This window comes from Pogona vitticeps, chromosome 5 (genome assembly GCF_051106095.1).
Source record: "Pogona vitticeps strain Pit_001003342236 chromosome 5, PviZW2.1, whole genome shotgun sequence".
Lineage (NCBI taxonomy): Eukaryota > Metazoa > Chordata > Lepidosauria > Squamata > Agamidae > Pogona > Pogona vitticeps.
The window spans coordinates 118220175-118242741 of NC_135787.1; the positions used below are offsets into that span (position 1 = coordinate 118220175).

At 49.3% G+C, this 22567-nt stretch overlaps 1 protein-coding gene and 1 long non-coding RNA gene across 5 annotated transcripts in view; one reads left to right on the forward strand and one right to left on the reverse strand.

Moving 5' to 3' along the window:
- Nucleotides 1-18366, forward strand: part of LOC144589521 (active breakpoint cluster region-related protein-like) — a 67673-nt gene extending 49307 nt beyond the window's left edge. For all 4 annotated transcript variants that reach the window (XM_078394374.1, XM_078394376.1, XM_078394377.1 and 1 more), the window contains 2 exons: nt 13648-13859; nt 16664-18366. In XM_078394374.1, the coding sequence (XP_078250500.1) occupies nt 13648-13859; nt 16664-16670 (219 nt within the window). In that variant the 3' untranslated portion in view covers nt 16671-18366. The remainder of the gene's footprint in view (nt 1-13647; nt 13860-16663) is intronic.
- LOC144589525 (uncharacterized) overlaps nt 1-22567 on the reverse strand; it is a 300406-nt gene that overhangs the window by 209700 nt on the left and 68139 nt on the right. The gene's annotated exons all lie outside the window — the stretch shown is intronic.

The following is a 22567-nucleotide window of genomic DNA, read 5'->3' on the forward strand; positions in this document are numbered from 1 at the left end:
GGCTTTTGCCCCTGCACCCGAAAAAAGGCATAAATCAATCAATAAATAAAGGCCAAAAGTTTATTAAGGTGATGAATTGCATCACAAAGCTGTTACCCCTACTCCAAAAAATTGCAGGGCCTGTTGCCCCTGCACCCCAAAAAAGGCATAAATCAATCAATAAATAAAGGCCAGAAGTTTATTAAGGTGATGAATTGCATCACAAAGATGTTACCCCTACACCCAAAAATTGCAGGGCCTGTTGCCCCTGCACCCGACAAAAGGCATAAATCAATCAATAAATAAAGGTCAGAAGTTTATTAAGGCGATGAATTGCATCACAAAGATGTTACCCCTACACAAAAAAATTGCAGGGCCTGTGGCCCCTGCACCCAAAAAAAAAAGGCATAAATCAATCAATAAATAAAGGCCAGAAGTTTATTAAGGTGATGAACTGCATAACAAAGATGTTACCCCTACACCCAAAATGGCAGGGCCTGTTGCCCCTGCACCCCAAAAAAGGCATCAATCAATCAATCAATCAATCAATCAATCAATCAATCAATCAATCAATCAATCAATCAATCAATCAATCAAGACCAGAAGTTTATTAAGGTGATGTATTACCTCACAAAGATGTTACTCCTACACCCAGTAACGGCAGGGCCTGTTGCCCCTGCACCCCAAAGAAGGCATAAATCAATAAATAAAGGCCAGAAGTTTATTAAAGTTATGAATTGCATCACAAAGATGTTACCCCTACACCCAAAAATGGCAGGGCCTGTTGCCCCTGCACCCCAAAAATGGCATAAATAAATAAATAAAGGCCAGAAGTTTATTAAGGTGATGAATTGCATCACAAAGATGTTACCCCTACACCCAAAAATGGCAGGGCCTGTTGCTCCTGCACCCCAAAAATGGCATAAATAAATAAATAAAGACTAGAAGTTTATTAAGATGATGAAGTGCATCACAAATATGTTGCCCGTACACCTAGTAATGGCAGGGCCTGTTGCCCCTGTACCTCAAAAATGGAATGAATGAATGAATGAATGAATGAATGAATAAACAAATAAATAAATAATTAATTAAAAATGCCTTTCTATTTATACTTTAAAATGTTATATATCTGCTACTGTTGCCCATTAACCAGATGATTCTGGTCCAGTATAACTTTTGTCTCACTCTATGGTCCCACATCTTCTCAGAGGACTCAGTGCCACCCGTCCTCCATGTCAACGCTTTGTTCCTCTATGGTCGATGGATAAGTCTAAATTCACTCAAGTGCCCGCCATTCGAGCCCATTTTCTCTTCAAATGCAAAATTACTTACTTCAAACAGCCTTCCTAGGGGCTGTCATAACACGCGAAATAGCCGGATTGTGATCCGATCCACCTGTTACTCAATTTTCCTGATAAAGTAACTTCCTACTTTAATGTCTCGTTCCTAACCTATTCGACTAGTTTTCATGTTTATCTAGGCTTCATCGTACCATCATTCTTCAGATTACCATCATCTCCACCATATTGATGTAAGACGCTCACCAGGGGAATCTTGGGTGGGAGGAGCATGGGTGCCTCATGGGGGGATCATCCTATAAAATTGTTACTTTTAGCTCTAGAATACTCCGGGAACGTCAGCGCAGGCGCAGCGTAAACCCTTACGTGTGCATTCAGAGAGGTCCCCTCGAAGAACCATGGTTACAGGTAAGCAACCTGCCTTTTTCCCATTCTCTTTTTCTCAAGAACGGACACCAGATCCGCTTCCTATCTCTATGCATTTTGCTTACTTATGGAAAGCAAACCCATAACAGTAAAGCCACAGCCTACCTTCACCTGGGCGCTGGAAAGCTGGGGTGGCGTTTGACGGACCGCAAAGAGGCGCCTGGAGCATCTCTTGATTGAGTCGCAGAGGTTTGGAATAAAAGTGAAGCTCTGGAGGATCTTCAAGAGGAAAACAATCTGGTAACAGAATGTTACGAACAAGACGAGGAGAGTTAAGATGAGGTATCTGATGAAGGTTGCAAGGAGAGTAACCAGAAGCCTGCGCTGGGTCTGCTCCATCCTTGGATCACCACCGATGCCAGAGAGCAGGTGACCCACCAAATAGATGGTTGTAACCAAGATCATCATGGATTCCAAGGTGTTCCAAAAGAAAGTAAAACTCTGCAGGAGTTCCCAAACGAGAACAAACTGCACACATAATGTCATCAAAGTGATAAGAAGAAAAACGATGAGATAGCTGACTGCGGCTGCCAAGATGTTCCCGGGAGGAACCGGGACCTTGCGCCGGGTCTTCGCCATCACTGGATCAAGACAGCTGACTGAGCGCCTGTCACTCACCAGATGGGTGGCTGCTGTCCTGGACCAGAGGTTTTATTAGGGTGATGAGCTGCATCACAACATGACCTCACAAAGAGGGGTCAGGGTCCTGTTGCCCCTACACCCCAAAAATGGCAGGGCCTGTTGCCCCTGCACTCCAAAAATGGCATAAATAAATAAATAAATAAAGACCAGAAGTATATAAAGGTGATGAATTGCATCACAAAGATGTTGCCCTACACCCAAAAATGGCAGGGCCTGTTGCCCCTGCACTAATAAAGAAAGAAAGAAAGAAAGAAAGAAAGAAAGAAAGAAAGAAAGAAAGAAAGAAAGAAAGAAAGACCAGAAGTTTATTAAGGTGATGAATTGCATCACAAAGATGTTGCTCGTGCACCCAAAAATGGCAGGGCCTGCCTTGTTTTCCTGACTGGTCCCAAGTTGGAAACAAGGACACAAGTTGACAGAAAAGTCCTTGTCTCTGCTTTAGAACCCTCGTTTCTCAAAATTCTTTGGACTCTTGCAATGGATTCCTGGGTCAGGCCAGGTTGTGAGAGACCCCGGTTGGGTGGTCTCTGAAAGGGGAGTCCAGGAAATGTTTGTAACCAAAATCATAGTAGAGACATATCTTTATTTTTTTTTTAAAGTTATTTTAAATATTGCTAGTTGGCCTTCCTTTTGAAAAGGGCCGTTGGTGGCTTTCAAAAGTGAATGACTGTATGCTTGTGTGTGTGTGTTTGTGTGCATGTGGTCCCACTGGAGTTCACATAGTTTTGTCGGAAGTTCTTTTGCTATCAATAAAAATGGATACCGAAAACCAGCATCCATATTATGGGATACTTACCAAGCTTTTTGACCGTGCAGGGATCTCAACCCGTATCCTCCTCTTCCAAATGTAATATTCAAACAATTATACTCGACGCTGGCTCGGTCAGAATGTATATAGCCAGAACATCTTGGCACGTATCCTGTTGCAAAGCTATATGGAGAACGCGGGGAAAACATTGACCGCACCGGGAGACTGCCGCTGAAAAGAAGTCCCTACTTCTGTTTCGAGGTCCATTCAGCTTCATCTCATTGCACACCCTCTGTGCCCATCCCAAAACCCCAAGGAGCTATTTTTTCACTCATAGCAAGTTAGTCAGACGTTGGGAGTTTGACTCTCCACTGGGCAGGGGCTGATAGGAGACGTTCCCCCCCCCCCGGGTATTTCAGACCCACCCCAAGGATCTCTGGAAGTCACTTCTCTGGAAGAAGCGAGCCCTTTCCCTTGCACCGGAGAGAGGCGTTTGGATTCTCCTGGAGGGGACCGTCAAGGAGTCAGGCTGGCGGGGTATCCCCCGGGCCCAAGTGTTGGAGGCAACTGTTGGCCCCTTACGGGCAGGAGGGCCGGACCACACAAAAAGAGACCACTTTAGCACTCTCAGGAACCCAAGCTGGACTTTTCTGGACCGTACTTCTGAAGGGCAGATTTGCACAAAGGACGCCGCTCCGCCTTTGGGGAGCAGGCAGAAATTCAAAGGGTAGAGTAGTCTCGGTCATCTCCACCTCCTGCCTGCCCAAAGGATGGTGTGGATCCCTTTTGATCGCAAGGTGGCGCTGGAGGGCTCTCCAAAAAACGGGTGCTGGGATGGGGCACTCAGAGGGATCCTAAAATTTGCAAGGTGTTTCTCTCTGTGTGTGTCCCTTTCATTCTCTCCGCAAATGCTGAGGGTTTTGAGAAGGCCTGGCACAAAACGGGGGAGAGGAAAGGAGCTTTTCTTGATGATGGCGCTTGTTTTTCTTCTCCATCAGCTGTGTGTCTTCAGCCCGGGATGTTCTTCCCCGCTTGAAAAAAAATCTTCCTTTGCTCTTCTTACAACCAATGCAGGAAGGGACGGGGTTGTGAAAGCAGGCCGGCCAGCCTCTGAGCATGCACAGAGGGATTTTTGCTGCACCGTCCCCAGCATCCCTGAGATCATGGCTGGCCTGGGTGTCACACACTTGAAACGAGTAGGGCAGTGGCTTGTCCTAAAATCTATTTCTGGGTTTCAAAATAAAAAGCTCTCACTGCATATAAAACAAGTCAAGGTGCCTCAGAATGGCTGGCTGTGGACCTGAAGCTTTCTAAAGCACGGTGGGCCATTAAAAAAAATCCCCCCATCTCAATGTGACTCTGTTTTGTCTGCACTGCCTGGCAGTGGCTGCTTTCCACACCTTGGGGGGGGGCAGTGTGGAAGGTGTGTGTCTTTCTCCAGTTCTGTCCAGAGAGAGAGGTGTTACAAATTCGAACCCAGGACCTCCTGTATACAGGCAAAGCACTCCCTTCACTGCGGCCTGGTGTTCTTTCAAGGTGATGTGTGTGGCTTTCCCTGCCCAGGTTCCCCCCCTTCCGTGCCACGACGCACCAGTGGGGTTGCCAGACCCATCACCCACGTGGGCACCTTGCACCGTCCTCGCCGCTGGGCGGTTTGGGCGGCCGTCCCTGGTTTGCGCTAAGCAAGGATCAGCGAGGCTTCGTTTGCTGATCCAAGCGAGGCCACTTGTTCTTTTCACTGGCACGTAATCCCGGGGCTAATTTTGGTGTGTTCTCTCCTCCGCTCATCCTCAGTTTCCCACCTTCTGTTCGTGACTCACCGCCCCCTTCCCTCGTGAGTCACGGGGGGCCGGAGAACAAGGGAGTGAACGGGGAGGGGGCTGCGCACTGGGGTGGGGGAGAGAGAGCTAAGTGGGGGGTTTGAGTTTTTGGCCCTGGGGGGATGAAATTAGTCAGCTGGGGGTTAGTGTATACCCCCCCCGGTCTTCCACCCTTTTCTGACAATATCTGGCATGACAGGTCTGCGTGTCTTTTTGTCCGCTTGCTGGTTCCCTAAATTCTCATCGTGCAGGGTTTTTGGTTTCTGCCGTTTGAGATCCAAGATACTTGGAATTTGGGATTTTAGGCAGGGAGCCGTGGATCCGAAAAAAACTGGGCTCCCGTCCAGGAGATCATGTGCCGAATGAAGAAGCTACAAACCTCTTGGTGGTTTTTATAGTAACGGTGCAGGGTGCCACGCAGAAGACACACCGTGGTTGGTATTGCATTTACTGTAATCTGTAGTCTTGAGATTCTTCACAATAGGTTTGTATTGAGATGACCTGGGAAGTTTGGTGATTTGGTGGTTTGCTTGCTTGGTTACTCATTAATCTATCTATCTGTTTATCTGTTTGCCTAGTTGTTTCTCACGTCCCCTCCTGTTAGGATTTAATTTATTTGTCGGATTAAAACAGTTGCAAATCGGATTTGAAATCTGAGTAGAAAACCCAGTGAGGACAATTGTGTTGCAAGCCGACGGGAAGAGGTTTTCGAGGGGAAAAACCCACCCATTTAAATCCTAGATACTCCCAGGCCTTGCTTCACGAGAAGGGGTAGGGTGTAAGATCGTGATCACGATGATAACCATAATAATAATACAACTTTGGGTTCAGTTTGGGTTTTTTATATAATTACATTGAGTTGATTAGCATCAGGGTAGCCTGAGTTGTGTGAACAATCCTTTAGGGTTCATTTGGGGGGAAAGGAGCAAAAGTGTGGAAAGTCTTTTTTTTTTTTTAAAGTAGAAATCCAAGAATGCCCAGCCAGCTGTGCCGGGGGGGGGGTTATGGGAGTTGTAGCTGATGAAGTATGTCTTCTCCCAGGCATCTTGCGCGCTTAGAACTCGAACTGCTGATGGCTTGAAGGGGGGGGGCAGAAATATGTGTTTGGTTTGTTATTATGTGCTGTCTCATTGCTTCCAATTTATAGAGACCCCTTGGATAAGCCATCTCCAGAATGTCGTGTCCGGTTCTTGCAAACGTAAGCCTGTGGCTTCCTTTAGAGAGTCCATCCATCTCGTATTGGGTCTCCCTCTTTCCCTGCTTCCTTCCACCTTTCCCAGCGTGATGGTCTTCTTTTCCAGAGCCTCCTGCCTTCTGAAGATGTGCCCAAAGCAGGACAGGTTCAGCGTCGAGAATAGAGTTCAGGCTTGATTTGATCTCGGATCCCCCTTGTTCATCCGGCTGGCAGCCCGGAGTATGCGCCATGCTCTCCTCCTGCCGCACCGTTCCGTCCTCGCGCTGTTTGGTCGATGGGTGGTGTTGCCTGCGATGTTAGCTGAGGGGGGCAAAGGAGTGGGTGGGAAGTCGAGAGGATTAGGCGGGAGGGAGGAAGGGTGGCCGCCTGCTGTGCCGCCACGATGACCCCCAGGGACGGACCAGTCGGCAGTACTCAGCGAGGGCCGCTTCTCCGCTTGGCTGGCTCGCTGACATATTGGGGTTGATGTCCTCCGCGTTTCCTTTGGCTAAATGTTAAAACAAAGCGAGGAGAGGGCGGTGGGGGGTCGAGCAGAAGGAAGATGGAGGGAGGGTGCCCCCCACGTTCTCCTTCCTCGTGGCCTTGGCTTCTGCCTGCCTAGAGAAGAAAGAGAAGAACAATGAGGAGATGGAAGAACCCCTTCGTATTACGGCACAGAGATCTTTTGCCTCTATTCACGGCTTGGATCGGCAGCATCTTCCGACATTTTGACGAAAGAATGAGTCCCCCCCCCCCCCATCAAGCCCTTTTTTGAATCTGGAGGGGCCAGAGTTTGAACCTGGAACTTTTTGGTCTACCAAGCAGCAGCACTGCTATATCGCTTTGGGCAAAATAAGGTTCTAGTCCTCATGAACCCAAAGATAACTCTGTCACTGCAGGGTTTTAGGTGGGGAAGGGTCTTCCCCCATCTCCTCTTCCCCAGTCCCTTTCTAATCGGAGGTAAAACCTAGGGCTTTGTCCAACACCAGTATTCTAGAATTTTGCAGAGAAAGATTCTAGTCCTCATGTTTTGGAACAAATCTTTGATTTTAAAGGTGTGGTTCCACATGTGACTGTCTCTCCTCCGAGAGCTATTGTATGGAAAACCAGAAATCGCCTCCCAAGAACTTCCAGCATTTGTATTTCTTTATCTTGTCTGTTCTGGATGGATGTTTCGCTTATTTCCCCCCCCCCCCCACTTACTCCTCACGCCCTCTGTTATTCAGAATTTGAACTCAGGCCATTCTGCACCCAAAATGTGGGCCAGGAGCTATTCAAACAAAGCAAAAAGCTTACCGCCCATCACCAGTCAATGGCTTTATGATAGGCGCTGAGCTGAAATCAGAAATTGTTATAGCAGAATAAGCTATTTATTCCTGGGTTCTGAAAGGGCCTCCTTGCATTTTGTCAGATCCTGAGATTTGGAGCTTCTTAAAAGACCACAAAATTGTGGTGTCACCCCTCGCTTGTCCCATATGGATTTATCCAGCCGTGTACTTTTCCATGCAGTGGTCAAGTCTTGCTGAGTTCCACAGGCCTTACTCCAGAGCAGGGTTTGAAATAACATGTCAGAAATAAAAACCTCCCTTGTAATTACTTCCTTTTTGCAGCAGATGTAACCAAGTTACATGATGATTGCAGCTGAAGATAGGACACCGTTTTCGGGTGTAACTCTAAATTAACTCATCATCACCGTTACAAGAAGTGTGTAGCCTTGTTTCTCAAATCCCATGTTGTACTACACACTAGTGGCTTGTTGCATTTATGGGCGTAGGGGAAGAATTAACTAAATATAACAGAGTACGTTTTGAATCAGCAAGAAGAGACAGAGTTACTTTGTCAGCTGTCAAAGTAATTATAACCGTCTGCATTTGTGGGGCCTTGTGTGTGTTTTATAAAGGCAGTTAATGACTTTTAAAAAGTAATTTTCCAAACTCAGTTGGAAATCATCTCGGCTTCAGTGGGCGAACAGCCTGTCTGGACCAGCTGGTAACTGACATTTTGGGAGCAAATGGCGAGTTTTTTAAAAGTTGCATTTTTAGGTAACTAAAACCCACAGAATCTGTCAGTGACAGAGGCCAAGTCGGCTGTTGTAATCCTCAGAAGTTCATTGGGGGGGAGGGAGGAGGAGGGAGAGCCTTTTTTGCTCCGGACAGGCTTTGGGACTACATTTCCCATTATCCCTTGCCCTTGGCTTGTCCGGAGGCGGCTGGTCCATGAAGTTGGCTGGGTGGGGGCTTCTGTAGCAAGGAAGGTGACAGATGACCTCGTGTTCACCGTGTGTGGGGTCCTCCCTTCCGCGTGCAAAGAGGGGGGGCTTCCCCACTGGGCTCCAGGCAAGCCATGCTTCTAGCCCTCAGGAGGGAGCCTAGCAAAAGTAAGAGAGCTCGGGGGTGGCACTTTTTGAGGCCCAGGAGAGCATGGGGACTTCTCGGGGTGCAGGAGGGGAGCGTGGCCGCCGTCCTGCACGGGGCGTGATCGCGGCTTTCCTTGCCCCCCAACCCCCGCTCATCCTCAGAGATCCGTTGCAGGGCACGGGAGACTCATCTTCTCTCTTCCCCCCATGCCATCCATGGGGGGGGAAGAGGGGGGTCCCCTCTTCACTGTGGCATAATCATTATCCCCCCCCCTTTCTGTCAGGCAAAGGAGGAGGAGGTGGCGGAAGAGGAGGCGGGACAGAAGGTGTCTTCTTCGCCTTCTTCGCCATTGGTGGGCAGCTCCTCCTCGCCTTCTCATCCCCCCCCCCCAGACAAGCACGCTTTGGAAGTAAGCTCCCCCCCCCGCCGACTCTGCCAGCCCCAGACATCCCAGGGCTGGCATGTACTCCTCTCTCCCGGTGCCGCCCGCCTGTCATCACAGCCCGGCTCCTTTTGGGTGGGTGGGTGGGGGGCTTCTTCCATCCTTGCCCTACTCTCTTTCTCTCCCCCCTCGCCCCGTCCAGGCTGACATTGGAGGATCCAGACTCCAAATTGGCCTCCTGATTTCTGACCCCCCCTCCCTCTCGCCCCCCTCCCCAAAAGCCCCTTCCTTCCCCATCCTCTCTTCGTTTTGAAATGCTGGGCGGCTGGGAGGTCTGAAGGCTTTTCCCTCCTTCTTCCCTTCTCCCGATGGAGCCCCTGAGCCAGCCGGGTCTGCCTCGCCTCTCCTGGATCTACAGCAGTAGGTCTTCCCTGCCGGGACCTTCCCTTTTTATTTATCTATTTATTTGTTTGTGTATGTGGGGTGTGTGTGTGGAGATGGGATTAGGGTTTGATTCTCTGCTCGATCTTTTGGGGGGGAGAATGCTCAAGATGCTCGCCTTCCTGGTTGGCACCGCTGGCTGTTTTTTCTCTTCTGTTTTCTTCTTGGCGATGTGGGGTTAGGTGGACTTGGCATCCTGGGTTGGGGGGGATTGCAAAGTCACAGCACCCCACCATCTCCTTCCCCTTCCCCCACCGTCATTTAATGCTTGTTCTTTGCTTTCCCCAAAAAACGTCTAGGGAAGGGGAGGAGGGAGGGGAATGAATTGTGGAAGCCTCCCCCCCCCCAATTTGGGCTCTGGGTGTCTGTGACGGATTATATAAAGGCAGGAAAGCTGATGATGAAGCAGAGAGGCTGGTGGGGAAACGGGGAGCAAAGGAGAAGGTATTGCGGGGAGATCATCCCCCAAAACCTCCAAAAAAACCCCTCCAAAAACCTAGTTAAAGTCCTTGAAACATTGCTGTGTGTGCCCCCCCTTAAATCTAGCTCTGCTGTTAAGTACCTCTAGCATCGTGTAGACAGGTGTGAGTCACTTACACAACCAGGCTGAGTTACTTCCCTCCCCCCCCCCCACAGACCCTTCGCTCACCGACCTCCAGCCCTGTCTACCTGGTGCTTCCTTTTTTCATCTCTCCACCCCCAGTCCTGTCCGTTCAATCTGGGACCCCCCCCTTTCATCCCCCCAAAATGCAAGCAAGGCTTTCAGTTTGATTGCCATGAGGAAATTTTGCGGAGACACCATGATGGACGGCAACAGCCTGCCAAGAAGAGGTTGGGCTGGACTGAGGAGGGGGGACTCATTCTTTCGTCACGTGACCAGGAATGCGACCGGTGCCTTGTTAATTAGTGCTAATTTGCCACCATAACTTAACTGAGTTTCTGTTGCACCTAAATTGCCAAAGCGGATTCTGGCCGATAACCCGTTATTGCTGAACACGGACGGAGTCGCTTCTCCACATTCAGAAGGTGTGAGAGGCGTCTTCTCAGGAATCCTTGTGCAACGACCCTGCGGGGTAGGCTGATTGTTTTTACATCCACATTTCTGACTATAGTTTTTTCCTGCCTTTATGGGATATAAAATCTTTCTCCGGCAGCTTCCACGTGACCTGAAGATGCATTAATAAAAGGTGATACGCAGTCTGAAGGCAGAACTATCCACCAGGAACTTTCTATACGTCAGAACAGCATTTCTCACGTTGGGGCCTTCCTGCCGTGTGAGCGGCTGTTGTAGGTCAACTGGCCGTACCGCCTGGGGTGTGTGTGATGGGAATTGTTGTCCAGCCGTTTCCATGTTGGAGAAAGCTGCGTTTGCATGTTAGTGTCGAACAGGCAGGCCTGTGTTCATATCCCCGTTTGGGCTGATCAGCACCGTTGGTGTTGCTGGACTAAGAGCTGCCTGCCCCTATGGCCTCCCTCACAGGATGGTTGCACAGAGAGAATGAGATGAGGCAGGGAACGGGGTCTCCGCTCGTCCTCCTTCTCTCCTTTTTCATTCATGGTCTCCTTTTGCGATAAACACCCCCTGTCTCCCCCCTTCAGATCTGCTTGAAAAGAGGGGCTCTGTTTGGGGCAGGGCAGGCCCTGGCCACCCCCTGGACTTCATCCAGGCCTGCCCTGGGGACCAAGGCCCTCTTCCCTCACCATCGTCACATAGTTATGCTTTCGTTGTTGCCAAAATAGTAAGTAATTACAAGTGAAGTGTTGTCTATATAGCAAGTGGCTTGCAAGTTCGGTTCTGGACGGAATGTGGAACTCCAGAAAACTGGACGATTTGGTTAGAAAGGAGTAGAGCTATGCTTTTGACTTTGTCTGGTTGGGCAGGAGTCACGGAAATAAGAGGAAACATTGTGGTTTTGAAGATGCTCTGGGGTTTTGAAAAACGGATGGATTGTCGAGTTGGGAGGAACCTCAAGGGTCATCTAGACCAACCCACCACCAAGGGAAGAATCCCAAGAGGGGAGGTAGAATCTTTGGGATAGAGAGGTGAGCTTCAAACGTGGGTCTTTCCAGCTGACAACCCCCACTCACCCCCACTGCCTTGGGCTGGCTGGCTTGAACAATCCGGGCCCCTTTCCACCCACCAGATGTTGCAACTGAGCCCCGTGGAAGTCCCCAGAACAGGGGCACTCCTGCTGATGGAAGTCCTTTTGGCCAGGGGGCCAGCTGGGAGAGATAATCGTAGCCCACCTCCCTCCCTGGTCCTTGTTTGAAACGGTTGGGCAGGTGGCCACTCAATAAGGGACAGGGCGCGTGGCTACTAAATTAGGAGCCGGTGGCTACTAAATAAGGATGTGTTCCTCAAAATAAGGCGGGAGCAGCTGCCGAATGAAGTACCGCAGCGGGTGGGCTACTAAACAAGGAGCTCCTCTTTGAAATAAGAAACCGGTGGCTAGTGAGTTAGAAACAGGTGGCCGCTCAATGAAAAAATAATAATTTCTGGAAACGAGGAGCAGCTGGCTGGTTCGTGTCCACGCCTCAAACCCCCCTTCCCCGGCACAAGTCTTTTGAGCATCTTGTGATCTGGTTGGGAAGGCCTTTGTGAACAGAGTAGCCTAGTGGGTAGAGTACAGTAGAGGGCGAGGAGGTGTGAGATCCTGGTTCCTGCCTTGAAACCTGTGATCTCTCTCAGCCTAGTCTATCTCGCAGGGGTGTTTGTGGGATACACGGAGGAGCAGGAGAGACACCGATGCTGAGGGAATCCGTATTTTCCTCCAAGGAACTCTCCGTTGGGGGGGGGGGATGCTGGACTAGATGACCTTTAGGTGCATCTTTGAACCCTCCCATCCTAGGATTCTAAGTTTCAGCTTAAATTAGGAGCCCAGAGGACCCACTCTGAAGAGTCTGGCGGCTGCTCTCGTGCCCCTAAGGGACCCAGCACAGACAGCACCAGACTTGGAAAAAAAGTTGCTTCTGGCGTTTCGGAGCCCTGCCTCGGTTCAGGCAAGGCCAGACCCTCTCATATAGTCCAGCACCTTCCCTCCGCCCCATCAATAGTCCAGGGGCCAGAGGGTGGCTAATCGGGCCGGGAAAAGCCTTTTAAAGCCAGGTGACCTGAGCTCCACGTGGAGTCCACAGGTCTGGTCCTTGCTCCTTAATCTTCACAACAGCCCTGCGAGGTAGGTAAGTCAAACTGAGGATGATGAAGGGGCTTGTTTAGCTCTGCAGCCCCAGCAGAGGGTTTTGGACCTGGGTCTTTCAGAGAGAGTCGTGACCGCGTCCTGCGATCTCCCTTTCTCTCTCTCCCTCGCCTCTTCCTCCTCCTCCTCCTCCTCCCCGTTATTCACCAGGGTGCTCTGCCACGCGCATCGGGGGCACCCAGCCAGCCAGCTGCCGCACGTAATTGAGGGATTTGAAGCGGCACTCAAGGAGGCTTGCTTAATTGGGGGAAATGTGGGGAAGTGTGTCAAGCCATGAGGGTGGGGGAGGCGGGGGAGGGGTTAGGCGCCGGCAGGCACACGTGCGTGCGTTTGAGTCTGTGCAGAGTGGGTGGCGGGAGATGGGTTTGCAGCAGGGAGAGGAGTGGGTGGAATGGTGCCCCCGGAGGGGGAGAAGGAAAGGCGGGCGGTTGGTACGTGCCCACGTGTTACCTCCCTGCCTCGAACCATGCGCAGGGCTTGCCTCTCTCTGCCGGTGCACCTCCGGGGTGTGGGTGTGCAGGCCTCTTCCTGAGTCCTTGATTTATTAGATTTCCATGCCACCTTTCCTCCCCACAAGTTCAAGGTGTGGGAGGGGTGGTTCTCTTCTGCTTCCAATCTGGCCCAAGATGACCCGGTGATATCTTTAATCTGAGTGTCCTGGGTCCTCGATCCAGCAACGTTGGCAATTACAGTATACCTGTGGTTTTGTGGCTATAAATTACGGACAAGGCATTCCTTGCTTGTAGAAAGCCAGCAGGTCAGGGAAAAGGATGAGATGCAGCTGGTCTTCCTCACTCAGGCAGAAGTCCTGGGGAAGGGCTTTCAGAAAGTAAAGCATGCAAAGTTCTTCACTCGCCCCTTCTTCAGCCTGACCGTCACCCAAAATGGGCTTCTGTTTGGCTCTCGCCTTTGGGCTCAGGGTGGCAAAGTTGAAAGAATCTGTATTGACTTCCGAGCAGGCGACGTTGATTTTGCAGGAGGCGATGGCTCTGCTCCAGGGTTTGGTCTGAATTTAAAACAAAAAACAAGAACCGTCCGCGTTGCTGCACCCTATCTGCAAAAAACAAGTCTGACATCTCGGATTGCTCTTTCAGCGTTCGGACTAAAACCCACTGGGGATTTTCTGCCTTCACTTGGGCTTGCAGCCCACACTGACCAGGCTTCCCTATTTTTCTTTGGACAGATTTCAACTACGGCACCGAGGAATATGATGCCGAGGGCAACGAGGAGCCCAAAGTTCCCCCCGGCGGCTCAGAGACCATGCCTTACATTGACGAATCAGCCACTATGTCCCCCCACCTCGGTGCCCGCAATCCAGAGGGGGGCAGCGCCGGCGACAACAGGGACGGATCGGAGAGCATTTCCCCCACCCCTGCAGATGGACCGGGTGCTGCGGTAAGTGGCTGGAATTTGAGCCGGGGTGCTGTCTCCTTCTTTTTTTACTTTTTGTTATTTTATTTACAAACCAAGTTCAACTAGAAATAATGTTTGATTTCCGAAAAAGCGGACCTATAAAGTGCAGGTGTGCAGAAAATCGCAACATACCAGGCTGTGTGGGAAGGGCACATAACGGGACAAAGGAAAGCTGCTTGCTGAGTTATATATGGCTGATCTCTGAGTAGGGTGCTGTTGACCAGTGCCTGGGAAGTATTTTCCCACATGCTTGCTGGAGAGGCATGTGAGCGGGAAAGTTGCCGTTAACTTACGAGACGTGCGCATGAACAGTGGCCGTGCCTGTCACCGGGAAGAGGGGAGACACTTAAAGCATAAAGATATGTTCATTGTTCCCTCCTCCCCAGCAGGCGCGGTTTCTGTGCAGCAGGGGTGGGTAACCGGACGCCCTGGGTCAAATCAGGCCTTCAAGCCAAATCCAACCCTTCCAACCTTTTCTGAGGGATTTTCTCTTTTCTAAAAGGCTGAGCTGCTTCCTCAGGGCTTTGGTTACCAGCTGTAGGAGCTTAAAAGTAAAACCCTGACCACCACCCCCCCCACCCATCCCCGGGCACATGACCTCCGGGAATGTCTGTGACTCGAATTCAGCCCTCGAAAGGGAATTGCCCACGTTGGCTCAAAAATGTCATGCAGAGAGGTGTTTTCCAGCTTGCTGTCTGTAATCTTTTCAGAAAAGTAAAACCTGTAATTTCTCCCCCTCCCCCGCATCACCTCTGAGAATAAACCCATTGCTGTAATTATCCTGTATAAAAAGGTCTGTGTTTGCATCAGGGACATCCATTACAACCATTGTCATTTGCACTGCAGTTCATTTGTAAGTATAAACTGTATGTCTAAACCGCAATAATGGTGTTAAAGCCACACAAGAGGAAATCAGACTTCTTGAACACAGGCTGTTCTAGGATTTTGTTATCCCGGCGATTTACGGGGAAATTACATTTGTTGGTCAAATTGGTCTATTTGATGGGGATCTTTGGCTCTTGTATAAGATGAGAGCTTAAGACACGTGACGTGGCCAACGGATATTGCTATAAACGAGGCTGTGCATATACTTTAAGCTGCTTGGGAATTAAGTGCCAACAAAATTGGATTTTTAAAAAAAAAACACTTGGGATCACTGGGATTAGGCTGGTTGCTGTTTTTCTATGTGTCCAAACTCCCTGGAATCATTTGTTTGTTTGTTTGTTTGTTTAGAGGTGGGAGAGAATGACGGGCTCGAAGTCAGCCAATGGATATTATTTCATCTATGGGGACTTGAACTCGCCTCTCCTGAGTTCTGCCCCCAAACGTTGGTAATTACGGCTGTACATAAATGCGCCACTTATGCCCAGCATCCTATTGTGACCCGGAATGGGAGCATCGGCTCTTCAATTTGTGATTGTTTGCGCCTGAGATTTACACTAGTGACGCTTATGACGGCGCAAATCCCCTGCAGGATTCTGGCCTCTGGCTTAGAGCCCGTTTCCTGGGCATCCTGCATTTCAGAGCGTCCAGGTTTCTTGAGCAAATGACTTATGGAAGAATTAAAAAGAGTCTGGTTATCCTTGGATACCCTGGGAGAAACCAGGTTTTTGGACGACACTTCCCAGAATGCCCACACTTGCCAGGAGATCCTAAGAGTTGTCTTCTAGAGAAGTTACTTTTCTCCCCTCCTTTCTTTCTTGGTTGAATAACTCACTTGTCCATTCTTGTGGGCATCTGGTATTGCATATTATGGGGTGGGTTGCTCCACCTGGCGGTCAAAATCTGGTATCACCTTGCTTTTTGGGAAGGGGAGGGGGCAGCCTGGGAAACCGGTCTCCCATCATTTCTGCGTGAATTCGATTTCTGAATAACCCCATTCCTAGGAAAGGCATTTGAAGGCCAGGTGGCAAAGCTGGAGGGGGGGAGAGAGAGCGCAGAGAGACAGAGGTTGTCAGCCAAGGATCTCATACCCTCTTGACCAACCCTTTCTGGCCCTTTTTCAGCTCCGTCCGGGAGCAGATCTTTTGCAAGGCTGACGGGTCTGAGTTGGCCATGGACGACAAAACCGACCCCCCACCCCAAATTTGCATTAGACCGGACTTGATCGCAAGCATACATTGTTATTTGTTGCTGGTAAAATGCATGGTTGCAGAATTATGGGAGTTCTGGGCCCCAACAAGTCCTATCCACCCACCTCAGGCTTTTTATATATTGCATTCAGATGTTGTGACGTTCCTACCCTGGTGCTGTGTGTTGAAAGAGTAAGGCCACAGGTGGGCCAGGGGGGCTCTTCCATCATCAGTTATAAGAGACACGGATCGCTAGATGGGAGGTAGAAACTGAACCGTCTCTGGGCCATCGGCAGCCCACTGGTAATGATGATTGGGGGTGGGAATTCAACTCACAAAGGAGAAGCACCTAGAAGCTTCCAGCAGGTGGGATCCTCCAAGGGAAGGTTATTTTATTCCTGTACCTGTTTGAGGCCTGAAACAACATTTAAAAAGAGAGAAAGGGAGAAGTGACCTTAAGATCTTTCTCATGATTTCTGGTTTTTAAAAGAAAGGGGGTGGCGGTAATCCGGTCCAGACAGCAGCAGAAGATAATGATGATGATGATGAAGGCAAGACACCCTAAATTCAGTAGAAAACAGTTTCCAACATTTGTCGGCCGACGGGTGGCTGTATTTTCCAGTCCTCTGTCTGCGAGTCCAAAAAATATAAAGTTGTGTTTCTTAAAAGTCCCAGGGCCAGAGGGCTCCATCTGTCTCCTCCTGTCCTCTGCAGCCGATGAAGCCCCTGAAGGCGACAGCCACCACCTCCCAGCCGGTCCTCACCATCCAGCAGATCGAGACCATTTTCTACAAGATCCAGGACATCTACGAAATCCACAAGGAGTTTTATGACAGCTTGTGGCCCCAGATCCAGAACTGGGACAGCGGCGTGGTGGTCGGGCACCTGTTTCAGAAGCTGGTGAGTCCGGTGGGCTCTGCCCAGCCCCTGGGTCCCTAGATCGCCCTCTCCGCTCTTCCATCCTTGGTGGCCCCAGTGCAGGTCAGACGTTCCACCGTGGTTCGTGTTTGGTGTCCTCTGTGGCCCCGGAGGAGGCTCTGTGGCTGACCCCGTTGGCCCTGCTGTGGGTGGAGGGGCCACTGATCTTTGGTGGCTCTGGTTGAGATAGGATGCTTAACTGTGGTTAGCCTAAGCTACCTTCAGCCACTCTCATACAGGCGCTGTGCTTAACCATGGTTAGCACAAACTGCCCTTGGTCAGCTTGGTGCTGGTTTAAACATTCATCGGTATTAGCAAAACAGCCGGGGTTTGCTGTCTTAACCGTGGGTAAGAATCTCAAACATAAAGTGAAACCTGGACTGAAGCTGCCTTCCCAGACAACCCCTCCCCCCGAGTGTCTAAAAATCTAAATAATCATCTGTTTTCCTGGCCCCCCTCTACGAAAAGGGGAAAAAGAAAGGTATTTCAAATCGCAACCTTAATGTCCATCATTTAGGTATCCAGATGGGTTTGTTATTTGTTGATGGAACCATTGCCGTAAATGCCAACTCAAGGCAGTGAGCTCAGAATGGCAGGCACTGTTCTCCTCTTCTCTGCTTTATCCTCCTAGAGACCTGCCAGGTAGGCCAGGCTGAAAAAGCCCTGATGGATCCGGGGTCAAACGGAGTGTCAACATTCATGGGGGACAACAGTTTCCCGATTCCGTGACACTCACCCTTACATTGCTTGGTTTAAATGCTCTCTGAAAAGGGATAAGACAAATGAACAGAAGGGAAGAACCTAAACCAGACGCCCCCCCCCCAGCTCAGGGCAATCTACCTTTGAGTGATTGTTGTTGGGCAGAAAGAGTGAAAGCCAGCGGCTGCCTTCCGCCCCTCGTTTGATCGCTCCTGAAATATCTGCTTGGCCGTGAGGGGGGCCTTTCTGACCCACTTGCACTTCCTTCTTCCTGTCTGGAGTTTCGACGGTGAACCTTCGCCCTTTGCCAGACACCAACGGCCGGCGGGGCAACCCACTTTGCAGATGGGATGTTCATTGATTGCACAAAAGAAGGTCAAGCCATTATCCCGGCCGAGGAAGAAGACATTACACACTCAGCCTGGAGCCAGGCCTGTCCCTGAGCAGACGCATCACCGCTTGCCAAGTTTCTGGAGGAAACGGGGGTTGACCTGCGGAGGTCGGCGGTGGGGCCCAACTGAAGGGCCTTTCTGAGTGTCACAACTGGAACTTGGGGTGCACCATGAGGGTAGCCGCTTTGGAATACCCCCCCCCCCCGAGACCTCTCTACCCTCCTCTTGGTTTCATTTATCCAGAAGCCCAGGTGGCATGGATAGGAGACGGAAGTGCCTCCCCTCACATTTAGAGTCCACTCGGATGGAGGCGACGAGGGCCATCAGAACTTTGGGATTTCTCTGTAACATTTATATCCTGCAAAAACATGCTTTGGAACGAAATTAAAATGAGATAGAAGATCCAAAGTGGCTCATTTTGTGCAGCCAGCAAAGATGGCCCGGGATTATTTCACCAGAAAGTTGGGTTTTTGTGACTATTTGGCCGTTTTGGCTGGTGGATGATGGGAGTTGTCACCCATTGCACCTGGAGGGGAGGGATGGGGGAAGGCCGTCATTTTCGGGCAGGGTGGACACAAAGTAATTTGTTTAGATTACTGTTGTGAAACCGGATAAGGAAGAGTTACTTTTTAAACAATTTATTATTAAGTTTTCAGGGTTTTCTACTGTAATTACAAGAGACTGCTTTTCAAAAAGCGAATGAGGGTTAAACCTTTATTTACTGGTCAGGAATACGTTGTTTCCTGAGCGTGTTATCTCTCTTTCGCCCGGTTCGCAGAGCAAGCCAATGGCCGTATTTATTGCATTTTTATTTCTTTTCTCTGTTCGGTGCCAAAGTCGGGACAGGAAAGTTTGCTTTCCTAGGAGGGGTGGATAGAACTGTTCCTTTGGAAATGAATTTTTTAAAAAAAGTGTTTGGCTCTGAAGGCAGGTGGAGAGGTTGAGCAACGCCTATTACTGTATCCGGGCTCCTTGCACAGAATGAGTCAGGTCGAAACTGAAATATATCGCTGGAACAGGGAAAAGGCTCGGATCCCATTTCCAACTGAACCAGGAAGTTCTTCTCCAGGTAGTTCTGGAGGCAACACATGCTTGATCCCCCTGAGGGTGTGTGTGGGGGACAAGATCAGTTCTCCCGCCCCCTCCGAAAAGAAAACCACACCCTGCTTCTGTGGGCCATCAAAACCTAGCTTTGTGCGTCCTCTGAATCAAGCGACTTCCCAGTTCCTAGAAGGGGCCATTTAAGGGGCCTTGAGGGAAGCTTCAGGAGGACTGCAAGAGGGAGATCAGAAGACATCAGAGCATGGCCTTTTGTGTGTGTGTGTGTGTGTGTGTGTGTGTGTGTGTGTGTGTGTGTGTTTGTGTGTGTGTGTTTGTGTGTGTGTGTGTGTGTGTGTTGCAATTTGTGAATTTGGAGTGACTCTTTTGGGGCGAGGGACAGAATAATCAGAGGGTCCCGCCTTCCAAACCTCCAGGAAAATAATAATAATAATAATAATAATAATAATAATAATAATAATAATAATAATAATAATAATAATAATAATAATAATAATAATAATAATAATAATAATAATTTATTGTCATTGTAAGTATATACACAGTATACACATACAACGAAATTCACAGACACCCAGAGACCAGACACATGCACACAGATAAAATTCCCTAAACACTCCTCACCCACAAACATCTACACCCCAGGCCAAGTAACATAGTCCAACTAATTATTCACTACTGGTGGTCTTTAAGCTCATTATTAATTGCAATTATAGCTCTGGGATAAAAACTATTGAGAAAACGTGTGGTCCGAGTCTTAATTGTTCTATATCTCCTGCCAGATGGTAACAGTTCAAAAAAGTTATAAGCAGGATGGGAAGAGTCTCTCAGGATGTTGTGTGACTTCCTTAGACAGCGGGATGTGAAGATGTCATCCAAGGTTGGTAGCTGGAGCCCGATGATATTCTGGGCAATTTTAATGGTTCTCTGTAGAGGTTTTTTGTCCGCTACAGAGTTACTCCCAAACCATGCCAGAATGCCATAGGTTAGGACACTCTCAATGGTGCTACGATAGTATGACAGAAGTAAATGCTGAGATAAATTTAACTTGCCGAGCATTCTCAGGAAATACAGCCTGTTCTGTGCCTTCTTCGAAAGAAAAGAAAAAACATGAGATTTTTGCCTTGAGTCGCCCACTTGTCTTAACCAATGCCCACCGAAATCCTGCACCTCCTCAACATTAATGGGAATATAGGAGGTTTTTCCCCCTGCATCCCTCCCACACCTTCTTTAATTTATTTATTTATTTATTTATTGGATTTATATACCGCCCCATAGCGCTAGAAGCACTCTCCGGGCGGTTTACAATTTTTAATTATACAGGCTACACATTGCCCCCCCAGCAAGCTGGGTACTCATTTTACCGACCTCGGAAGGATGGAAGGCTGAGTCAACCTTGAGCCGGCTACCTGGGATTTGAACCCCAAGTCGTGAGCACAGTTTTAGCTTGCAGTACAGCGTTTTAACCACTGCGCCACAAACCAGATGTCTGTGGTTTTGGAAACAGATGGTGCTAACATTTGCTGTCAAGCTGGGGGGGGAATGCTATTTTAAAGTCTGGTGGTTACCATTCCAGTTTGCCTTTAATCTGTTTCTAGTATCAGATTTAGTGATGATGATGATGATGATTTACGACCTAATGGTGGCCCTCCTAGGGTTTTCTCAGTCGACTCAGAAGTGGTTTCTCGCCCCCCCTCCTGGGGGCACCCTGGGTCCCCCATGCAGCTGGCTCAGGGCCACCCGGGTGCAAGCCAAGGAAACCCATCAGCCACCCTCACGCTGTGTGGTCTCAGCTGCCTCCTCTCTCTGGAGGCGTGATGGTGGTAATTCAGATTCTTTGTCCAACAGAAGGAGATAATTAATAGCGTCTCTGATTGTGCCCCGTGCAAACGGTGACAGGATTTCCTCTCCTCTGAGAAATCATGGCTTTATTTATTTAGTGATTTGAGCATTTGTTTTAAAAGTCTGCCTCTCTCTCTCCCTGACAGTCGATGCTGCTCTTTTCCCTCATAACAGAAGCCCTGCAGGCTAGGTCAGCTTGAGAGGGAAGGGCCGGCCTCAGTTTTGTATATATGAAATAAATCACATTTCTGGTTATCTGTGCTCTGGGGGGAAAATATGTCTTTGCTGAGGAGTGGAATCTTAGAAGGGTAGAATTCTTGAGAGTTACAAACGTGGACATGTTGGTAATTTATCTCTTTTTTATCGTATCAGAAAGGCTCTGTTTGCCAGCAAGGGCCAGCATTCAAATTGAGCGAAGCAAAGTTGCCAAGGTTCTCCAGCCTTGCCTTGCTAAGCGTTCTAACGGCCCTTCCTGTCCCATCAAAGAACCGAACTGGCAAAAGATTTTCTGCAGCTGATGAAGGCCGTGCTGGCTATGGATGATAGGAGCTGTAGTCCAAAATCCTCTGGAATGTGCCCAGTTGGGCCAAACCCAGTTTTGACCCGGGGGAGGGGACTTTGCTTTTATCTCCAGTTATTGATCAGATAGAAGAACAGGGATCTTTTTCTGGGCACCTCCTCAGGAGGTGGGTGGGATTTGAGAAGCACCCCCGTCTTGTCAATTAGGTGATTCAGCTGCAGGGTTTCGGGTGGAGGTCTTTGTCAGTCCCTGCCTCAACGCCACCGAACTCTGTGGGCCTCCTCTGCGAGTAGAAATGTGTAGGATGCCTATGGGTAAGTGGTGACCCGCAAGCCTGTGTCTTAGCAAAAACGGTGTGGATTTTGGTCGGAAGAGGCTTCCTTGCGGTCAGTTCCAAGACGACCGGAGAGGTGGCAGCAGAGCGTGGGTAGCAATTTTGTCTCTCCGTTCAGGAAAGGAAGTGATGTGCCTGGTCGCGCGTTGTAGATTTTATCTTGTGGAGAAAAGCCACCCTGACCATTTCCTGAGCTTGCTTGCTCCCTTCCAATCCAGCCTGTGTTTCAGTTAACTTGCCGTTTGAGTGTAGGGGAAAATTAAAGCAGAACCCGGACTTGAGAAAGGTGGAGCAGGGCCAGGATCCTGGGGAGTAAACCATTGGTGGGGGGGGGAGAGATTGAGAGAGAGAGAGAGCGAGAGAGAGAGAGAGAGTGTGTGTGAGAGAGAGAGAGAACCACTTCTTTGTCATAGCCTCTGTCTCTGGCTTCTGAGCAGCTTCTGGCTGTCCTCTCTCTGAAGCAGGAAACGGGGTTGTTCACAGCTGTTGATGCAGGAAGATAGAGGTGGGTTGTTTTGGGGTACATTCTTAAATCACACCTTCCTCCCCCCCCACTGCCAAAGGAAAAAGTTGGGGAAACTTGACTTCATAAAAATCGAATCAGAGCAGTAGGTCTCTAAGCATCTTAAGCTGATTGGGGGTGGGTGGGAGAGAAATACAGATCCCATAATCCCCTAGCAGCCTCGCCTCCTGATTTTACGGCATATTCATTCTATACAAGATGATCATTAAAGTATCTGGAGAGACTTGCATGCTTTTAAAAGCCTGTTTTCAATGACTTGTTTTTATTTTGGAGGAGGGGCTTATGATGATGATGATGATGTCCGATCATGGTTACGTTCGGAGATTCCTCC